This window comes from Pseudonaja textilis, chromosome 11 (genome assembly GCF_049901715.1).
Source record: "Pseudonaja textilis isolate UNSWEBS1 chromosome 11, rPseTex1.2, whole genome shotgun sequence".
Classification (NCBI taxonomy): domain Eukaryota; kingdom Metazoa; phylum Chordata; class Lepidosauria; order Squamata; family Elapidae; genus Pseudonaja; species Pseudonaja textilis.
The window spans coordinates 16,088,843-16,096,993 of NC_142000.1; the positions used below are offsets into that span (position 1 = coordinate 16,088,843).

Sequence of the window (8,151 nt, forward strand, 5' to 3'; positions counted from 1 at the left end):
GACCCAAAGAGATCAGTTTTGTTCCACTGCCTTTATTCTCTTAGATAAAGCAGTTTAATGCATCAAAAATCTTTATACCGTTCAGTAAATATTTTGTCTGCTAAAAACTGAGCATTTTGTATTAATTTTGGAAGGTTTTTTTTTACACACATCTCCACTCTTAATAGCTCAGGAGGCTTACAAAAGTGTAAGTAAAAGAGTAGAAACGGTTAAAAGAAATATTTAAATGTTATTACAGCGACACAATTTTAAAGAATTGGAATGTTAAAAGAGATAAAACAATAAACATAGCCTGGGTAGGTTAAAAAAAAAGTCCTTAATGCCTTCTTGAATTGTAATATTAAACTAGACCTCTAAAAAATTAAAATAAGTACAGGTAGTCCTTGACTTACAACAGTTCATTCAATGATGATTCGAAGTTATAATGACACTGAAAAAAATGACTTGCCACCATTTTTCACCGTTACAACCTTTACAGCATCCCCATAGTCATGTGATCAAAATTCAGAGGCTTGGCATCTAGTTCATAAGTTATGACGGTTGCAGTGTCCTGGGGTCATGGAATTCCCATTTTTGCAATCTCCTGGCAAAGAATGTCAGTGAGGAAGCCACTTAACAACCGAGTTCCTTGCATATCATATCAAGAGCCTCAGTGGCACAGTGGTTAGAGTGCAGTACTGCAGACTACTTCTGCTGACTGCCAGCTGCCTGCAATTTGGCAGATAGACTCTCACCAGGCTCCAGGTGAACTCAGTCTTCCATCCTTCCGAGGTGGGTAAAATGAGGGCCCAGGTTGTTGGGGGCAAGAGGCTGACGCTGTAAACTGCTTAGAGAGGGCTGGAAAACACTGTGAAGCGGTATATAAGTCTAAGGGCCCTTCCTTCCTTCCTTCCTTCCTTCCTTCCTTCCTTCCTTCCATCCATCCATCCATCCATCCATCCATCCATCCATCCATGGTGGCACAGTGGTTAAAATGAAGTATTGCAAGCTAGCTCTGCCCACAACCAGGAGTTCGATCCTGACTGCCTCCAGGTTGACTCAGCCTTCCATCCTTCTGAGGTAGGTAAAATGAGGACCCAGATTGATGGGGTCAAGAGGCCCTTCCTTCCTTCCTATCTACCTTCCTTCCTTCCTTCCTTCCTTCCTTCCTTCCTTCCTTCCTTCCTTCCTTCCTTCCTTCCTTCCTTCCTTCCTTCCATCCATTCATCCATCTATCCATCCATGGTGGCACAGTGGTTAAAATGAAGTATTGCTGGCTGACTCTGCCCACAACCAGGAGTTTGATCCTGACCGGCTCCAGGTTGACTTAACCTTCCATTCTTCCAAGGACAGTCAAATGAGGAGCCAGATTGTTGGGGGTAAGAGGCTGACTCTGTAAACTGCTTAGAGAGGGCTGTGAAGTACTGTGAAGTGGTATATAAGTCTAAGTGCTATTGCTATATCAACTGCAGTGATTCACTTAACAATGGTGGCAAGAAAGGTCATGAAGTGGGTCAAAGCTCACTTAACAAGAGAAATGTTGGGCTCCATTGTCTGTCATACGTTGAGGACTACCTTTATATCAAATATTTACCTGAAATGCACCATTCTGTAGAATGTTTTGCATCTCAGAGATTCGTGTTCACTTTGTCACTCCCTTTAAACAAAAGCCCAACAACCTGGTGTAATGACTCGTGCCTACATTATTTCAATTTGGAAACATCTGTTTTACTTAACTGGTGTTTTTCCCCTTGTAGATGCTGGTTGAACCGGCGTCAGATCGACGGCTCCCTGAACCGAACACCGAGTGGATTCTATGACAGGGTCTGGCAAATTTTGGAGAGGACGCCCAACGGGTTAATAGTAGCTGGGAATTTCTTGCCACAGGTAAAGCCACATCTGTGGGATTCAGACCATGTTTTCCCTTTGCAACCTTTTCCTTTTCTAGGAGTTGTAATTTCACTTTCTTGCTAACGGTGCGTGAGGGAGTTATTTTAAGGAAAGGCTGATCGGCCATCTGCCTTGGTGAGAAAGCTGAATTTGTAGCACACAGTGGTAAGGGTTGGGTGCCAAGCCTAACCAGCAATAAACGTCTATTACCTTTGATGTTGCTTAGTGCCACTAATGAAATTCACTTTAGATTCTCCGTCTTCCTTTATTCCTGCAGCAACCGACTTTGTCTGACATGACAATGTATGAAATGAACTTTTCTCTCCTGGTTGAGGACATGTTGAGAAGTATAGATCGGCCAGAGTTCAGGCAAATCATTGTAGAGGTTGGTATCATACAGTGCTAAGTAAATGAAATGATTTATCTGCTCATTCCTTTAAAAAGAAAAAAGAACTATTTGAGCAGTAAACGAATTTCAAGCGAATGTAATCTCAAATCTATAGGGGGTTCAACCCTCTGTCCTACCAACATCTTTGCTGGGAAAAATCTTAGCAGGTCTCCCGAAGCCAACATAACTACACAAAGACAATCTCTCTGTCGCTGTGTGATTCTTAAGACTATCTTTACTCCCAGTAATTCTATGGGTAGATCCGTGCAGTTTTCTTGGCAGAAAATCCCCTTTTGGGGGGATTTTTTTTCCAACTTCCACTTTAGGCTGGAGAAATGTTGTTTGAGTTACCCAGCTGGTTTCACACCTAAGGAAGAACCAGAACTTTTTTTTTCATTTTGTAGAAAAGTTTAAATTGGGAAATTAAGAGGAAAAAAGAAGATGTGAAGAGGGAAAGAGAGAAGCCATTAGCTTACCTTTGTTGCCGTATTATTTCAAACCAGTAATAGTTCTATCATTATCTATACCTATCTTGATTTCCATTTCAACTGGAGTTTACAGACATGGCATGAATCAGAGGTTACGCAAAATGGATGCAACCACAGCATGTTCTTCAGGGGTAGGATTCAAAAATCCCAGCAACCGTTTCACTGCCCCGTTGCTGGGTGGGTGTGGCCATGGTGGGTGTGGCCTACTGGAACTTCCAAGAGAGCCATTTTTCACTTTCCCAAAGGTCCAAAGGCTTCCCCCGGGCCTCTGGGAAGGCAAAAATAGCCTCCCTCAGGCTCTGGAAACCATCCGGAAGCTGGAAATAGGCCGGTTCCGGACTTCCAGTACTTCCGGAAGGCCGTTTTTCCCCTCCCAGAGCCTCTGCATGGACTCTGTACTTACCTGCAATGAAAATGGGCCACGTGGAGACTTCTGGGAGGGTTGGGTGGGGCCATCCAGTTGCTTCAAATACCGGTTCGGTGAACCAGATGCCAATGTAACATCCGGTTCACCCGAACCAGTAGAATCCCGTCCCTGATGTTCTTAGAACTATCCTTGATATCGTATATTTATAGTTGTTGAACCCTTAATGTACCAGTGTCAGAAGAGGAACCCACCGGTATGGATCATTGTTCACAAGTTAGAGATTCACATGGATGAGATTCTGAACGGAACCTTGGAACAGGCATTCGTGTGAAGGAGTTTTTCATAAGCCCATTCTTAGTCCAAAGACTGGCTGAACCCGGCATATAGGGCAGACAAAGGATTAAAACACCTCCCTTGTTTTACACAGTGTATTAGCCCCATTGCAATCTTCTAAGGATGCTTTCACGTTACATTTTGAGAAATTGTATTTATTGCAGCCATCCCTAGGATTTAAAATGTTTACCATCTGAATGGGCCAGCAAAACGTAAGAACTACCATAGTAGTAGCAGTTGTAGTATACATCTTCTCAATTTGCTGCAGGGCGTCTCTGACATTTTCTTCTTCTTCTTCTCTCTTCTCTCCCTCCACCCCATTCCAGTTGTTGATGGTTGTTTCTGTGATTCTGGAAAGGAATCCCGAATTAGAGTTTCAGGATAAAGTCGACTTGGACAAACTGGTGAAAGAATCGTTTAACCAGTTCCAGAAAGATCAGAATCAATTCAAAGGCACTGAAAAACAAGTCAGTATCATCCTTATTCCCAAGTTTGTGCTTTGCACGATCTCCCACTGTCTCGCTTTGTCTTTCTGGTTGATGCAAACGAAAATGTTGCTTTGATTGTGAAGCCTTCCATGTTTTCTTCTAGCGAACGGAAAAAGTCAGCTAAAATTCTAAACAACATCGCTTATTTACCTAATTGCTCACGGGAATTTGGCTTTTCTGTCTTGCTGTACAAGGAGCTCGAATGTTAAAGAATGACTGCTCCCTATTGAGAACACGAGGGAAGAAATATTTTGTTCCTTGTTATCGATTATAGATCTCTGTGCAGGCCCTGGTCACTGAATTATTCTCCCCATTCCTTTTTGGGGGGAGAATTCATTCCAGAAAGCAACTTTTGGCATTTTAATGCATGCACACACACACACACACACGAAGGCAACCATTGCCAAACAGCCATAGACCTCCCTGGTTTAAGAATCTCATCTGGACCCTACCTCTCCCCCGGCCCAAACCTTCCAAAGAACAAATTTGTGTTGCCACAAAAAATCCCTTTCCAGTTGTCCAAAGCCATCTAAAGACAACCTAAAGGCAACTGAAGTCTTAGCTGCAGATGCCCTTGATGGACAATCGCTCATAAATGTATCACCCTGTGTGACAGCTGTCAAATTGCACAGCTTGAAAGTCGGCTCATCCCACTGTTGTCTTCCTGTAGAGCAGTATCCTAAAACGACGGGAGCTTTCTCACACTCTTTCATGCGAAATGGATCTGCCTTTGAGTGTGCACCCTCCATACATTGGAGAAAACCTATGATGGGGCTGTGTAGTCCATGGCTCCACATGTATCCCAAAGCTCCTTGACGTTGGTGCTAGATGACATGAACCCTTGGTGTCTTGCAAAACTGGGTTTTCCAATTCTTCATTCCCACTTTCCACCTTTCCTGATGTTGTGTGTTCACCCCGCTTGTTGTCATCTTCCACCCCTGTTCATCTGCTCCTTCCTTCCTTCCTCCCTTTCTTTCCTCTGCTGCAAGGTTCCCCTCCCCCTCTTCTTCTCCAGCTTAGAAGAGCTCTTCCCCACCACTGGCACTCCAGAAAGCCAAGGATGCTTCAGCCCGCCCAGGGGGAGGAGGTGTTGTCATTGGAAGCAGGTGCAGCCACAATAGCATTTGCCCTTGCAGTGGGACAATCGCTCTGCACCAAACACAAATTGCAATTGACAAGCTCTCCCCAACACCAGGGACAGCGTGACTCACTGGTGGCCTAGAGGATGATGAATTGCTGCCTTGCCAGGGTAAAGCTGTTCTTTACAGCAACATAAAATCTCTGACTCATGGTGTTTGGGACCATCATTTCCCTTGAATTCAACACAGATCTTTCCAAAAATGCCTGCAGGTATTTTTTTTGTTTGTTTCTGTTTCTGTTCTGTGATGGTTGTTCTTGTTATACACATCTTCCTTCCTGTTTTCTCAGGGCGCCCCAATATTCCCCCTCCCACCCCATCCACTTTGGTCGAAATCCCAAATATTCTTTTAAAAAAAAATATTTAAGATAGAGAATATGGAAGGCTTGCTTTGTCCTGTCAATCACCCATCCCAACTGCATGTTTCTCTTTTTTTATATGTATATATATATATTATTTATTTCCTCTTTGCATACAATATGTGCTTAATGAACGGCAAACTGTCTGGGTCAATTTGTTTACATAGTACTATTTATTATGTTCCTAATTTCTACCTTTTTTTTATCCAGCCATTGGTAAAACAGGTCCCAAGTTTGAAAATATTCTGTGTCTTCTTTTATCTTCATCTTTCATCTGTCTATTTCTGCACAGTTCAATATTTTTTTAAATTATATCTTCTACTGTGAGTGCTTGCTCGCTTTTCTAATGTCGTGCAAATACAATTCTTGCTGCTGTTAAGACAGGCTGTTAAGATAGACATTCACTTGATCATATTTTTCTGGCATTATACCTAACAAAAATAATTCTGGGTTATAATCTATGTGCTGTCTTAACATTTTTTTTCTAACCAAGTATGCACTTTCGTCCATTTTCTTTTCTTTTTTGCTGCTTTTGGGCATGTCCACCACAGGTGATAATATGTGCCCAGTTTTGGATCGCATTTCCAACATTTGACAGACCTATTTTAAAACCATTTTTTGCTAGCCTTGCTGGTGGTAGGCGCCATCTGCATGATTCTTCTCGTTATTACCTAAGCCTGAACTTCTCCATCAACAGTTGTGACTCTGTCTGTTTGTGCAGGACGACATGACTTCCTTTTACAACACCCCACCACTGGGAAAAAGAGGGACGTGCAGCTATTTGACAAAAGCTGTGATGAATTTATTGCTGGAAGGCGAAGTGAAGCCTACTGCGGAAGACCCTTGTTCCATTAGCTAAAGTAGCTGGCGCAGAAGATGGTGGGAGCCAGGTGAATGCCATGAGTTCCTAGCTCTTGGCACGTGAAGCTTCATTTCTCATCATTGTTTGGACACTGTGATGCATAGTCATTAGGAAGAGCTCCATTGCTTAGAGCAACAATCTGTCCAGTTGGTTTCATGTAACAAAAAAAGCATATTTAATTAAGGGACATATTCCCCTTACAGCTCCTAGGTGGCAGTCAGTGATATCCATCTTGCCATCATGGCTATTTGTTGGCTAAGTAAATGCCTGATACTCTCCATATGTGTGCTGCTTGAGAATGACAGCTATTTAGAAGCAATAACGAAGCTCCCGTCTAGAGTTTAAGCCTCGCTTAAGGTGAATTGCAGCTTTATATTTATTCATCCAATCATGAATTAATGTAACCTTAATCATCCCTCCCCCCCACACACACTTACTTCCTTTGTCCTGGTGTTAGTTACTGACAAGCTTCCTTACGGAAATTGAATACGGTAAAGACGTCAGTTTTTTTAAAAAAAATAAGCGATCCACCATTGTGAAGCTGGAGGATTTTGGGACTCTGAAGAAATAAGGCTTATCTTTGGATTTGAGGGCATCGATAAAGCTTAAACGTAAAATTAAAACTCTGCATTAAATACTCTTTTGGATTTGCCTGTAATGGGTTTCTGCGTTCTCGAGTTGAAAATTGGAAGCAAATGAGTATTTTTTTTTTTTTTTTTTTAAAGAAAATCTTGATTTATCCTTCAACCTAGCATAGAAGCCGCCCGGAGTCAACTTGTAGTATTGGTGGGCAGGATAGAAAGAGAGAGAGACAAAGGGAGAGAGAGAGAGGGAGAGGGAGGGAGGGAGAGAGAGAGAGAGAGAGAGAGAGAGAGAGAGAGAGAGAGATGTTTTAGGAGACATCATGCGTAATATTCTAGATTGAAAACAGATTCCATCTCAAAGGGGGAAGGAATCCATGTTCAAACATGTGATTTCTACTCACATTGACAGAGTAGCACAATGGAAAAGAATTTAGTTCCTTCCATATAAATAGATAAAACACATTGGTTCAATGGGGAAAGTCCCAGGTTCTAATCTTCTTCAGCATAGGCCCTCCTCACCATCTATCACCTATAATTTGAGATGGCTAGGAATTTTAGGAGTGCAAGAATTGGAGAGCCAGAGGTTATCCAAGTCTAGGTTCTGTGGGCAGTTTTCATAAATTAGACCTTCACATGGTGGATAATTAAACTCCAGAATTTAAAATGAAAAAAACAAAAAAAACCAAAACCAGATTAGAATCATTCCTGGAGGATCTGCTGCCTTCAGATTGGCCATTATGGGATAAAATACTGGGCTAAATAGACCTTTAATCAGAATCAAGATGGCTCTTACGCTCCTAAGATATCAACTTAAGGGCATCCAATCTGGGCAACTTTTAAGATTCATGGACTTCAACTCCCAGAATTCCACAGCCAGCCATGAAGTTCACAGGTCTTAAAAGTTGCCAAGATTGGACACCTATATATACTGTATATAGATGGTTTGCCATCTTGGCCAGCGTGGTCAATATCCATTTCATTGAAGTCTCCAAGAGGAATACCTCAAGGCACAGCTTCTCTTCATCTCCCATTCTTTCCAGAAACCTCCTCCAAGGAAGTTGGAGGTTCAACATGCAAGGAAGCAACAGCCAATCGCCAACCATCAATATACAAACCAACCAATAGGAAGGCACCACATAAATATGATGCATAGAATAACCCAAAGCACATATCGCAATAGAAGGACGTTCTCTGAGGATGAACTTCACCACAAATCTGAAAGCTCAGAAGACTAAATCTCTGGTCCTGGTGATGGATCCAGATTAGATCTTGCAC

At 42.3% G+C, this 8,151-nt stretch overlaps 1 protein-coding gene across 5 annotated transcripts in view; it reads left to right on the top strand.

Annotated features, from left to right (window-relative positions):
• Nucleotides 1–6,950, top strand: part of PHKB (phosphorylase kinase regulatory subunit beta) — a 104,333-nt gene extending 97,383 nt beyond the window's left edge. For all 5 annotated transcript variants that reach the window (XM_026713996.2, XM_087940665.1, XM_087940664.1 and 2 more), the window contains 4 exons: nt 1,737–1,866; nt 2,147–2,254; nt 3,772–3,912; nt 6,152–6,950. In XM_026713996.2, the coding sequence (XP_026569781.1) occupies nt 1,737–1,866; nt 2,147–2,254; nt 3,772–3,912; nt 6,152–6,289 (517 nt within the window). In that variant the 3' untranslated portion in view covers nt 6,290–6,950. The remainder of the gene's footprint in view (nt 1–1,736; nt 1,867–2,146; nt 2,255–3,771; nt 3,913–6,151) is intronic.
• Nucleotides 6,951–8,151: the final 1,201 nt, after the last annotated feature.